This window comes from Acanthamoeba castellanii (assembly GCF_000313135.1).
Source record: "Acanthamoeba castellanii str. Neff unplaced genomic scaffold scf7180000082991, whole genome shotgun sequence".
Lineage (NCBI taxonomy): Eukaryota > Discosea > Longamoebia > Acanthamoebidae > Acanthamoeba > Acanthamoeba castellanii.
In genome coordinates, this window is record NW_004457251.1 from 1254 (window position 1) to 2059 (window position 806).

The 806-nt window shown below is 60.5% G+C and overlaps 1 protein-coding gene across 1 annotated transcript; it reads left to right on the forward strand.

The window, feature by feature from the left end:
- Positions 1-48: 48 nt before the first annotated feature.
- ACA1_298420 (uncharacterized protein) lies at positions 49-522 on the forward strand (the record flags this gene model as incomplete). Its single annotated transcript, XM_004332977.1, has 1 exon — positions 49-522. A coding segment is annotated over one exon (474 nt), but the record flags the coding sequence as incomplete, so codon positions are not given.
- Positions 523-806: the final 284 nt, after the last annotated feature.

Genomic DNA, 806 nt, shown 5'->3' on the forward strand with positions numbered 1-806 from the left:
TACACGCCTGGTACCACGTTCGACCCGGCCACGGGCCTGCTCGACCAGTACCGCGAGGACTCGGTGCTCGTTCGACCCCACGCCCCACGCCAAGCAGCTGATCGTCTACAGCCGCGAGTACTCCAACCTGACCCAGGCCACCTACTACTACCTGCCGGCCGACACGTCGTCGGCCCTCCAGTGCTTCAAGACCCCCTTCGGCTTCTTCAACTACTCGCGCGCCTTCCTGCGGACGGCCAAGTACGTGGGCGTCAGCGAGCCCCTGGGGAGCCTGTCGCGGGGCAAGAAGGCCCACACGTTCGAGGCCCAGTGGCTCCTCGACGGGCAGCCGATCGACGTGGTGGCGTGGGTGCTGGTCGACCGGCCCGACGCGATCTGGGGCTACCACTTCCTCACCATCGCCTACATGATGTACCACTACTACGAAATGGGACCCAACGGCTTCGACCCGTCGCCCTTCATCCAGCCGGTGGGCGTCAGCCCCTGCCCGCTCATACCCACTCGCTCGCGCCTTTATCAATAAATCATCACGTCCACGTCCGTAATCGTCATCATGTAGCGGCCAACGAGAATGATAGACAGTGGCCATTTGCTCTACACACAGTGTTGCCAAGGCAAAGTTGTACATACATAAAAAAAAAGGATTGAAGACATCATCAACAAAGGTGTTGGTGAGCGTGGTGACCTCGTCAAGGCTGTCTCTGCCCCAGGTGACCGACCCGCCACACCCTTGACGACTTTCGCTTTCTCTCTCCCTCGCTCTACTTGGCAGCCATGTTGCGCTTGGCCGTGCCGATGTCACACGA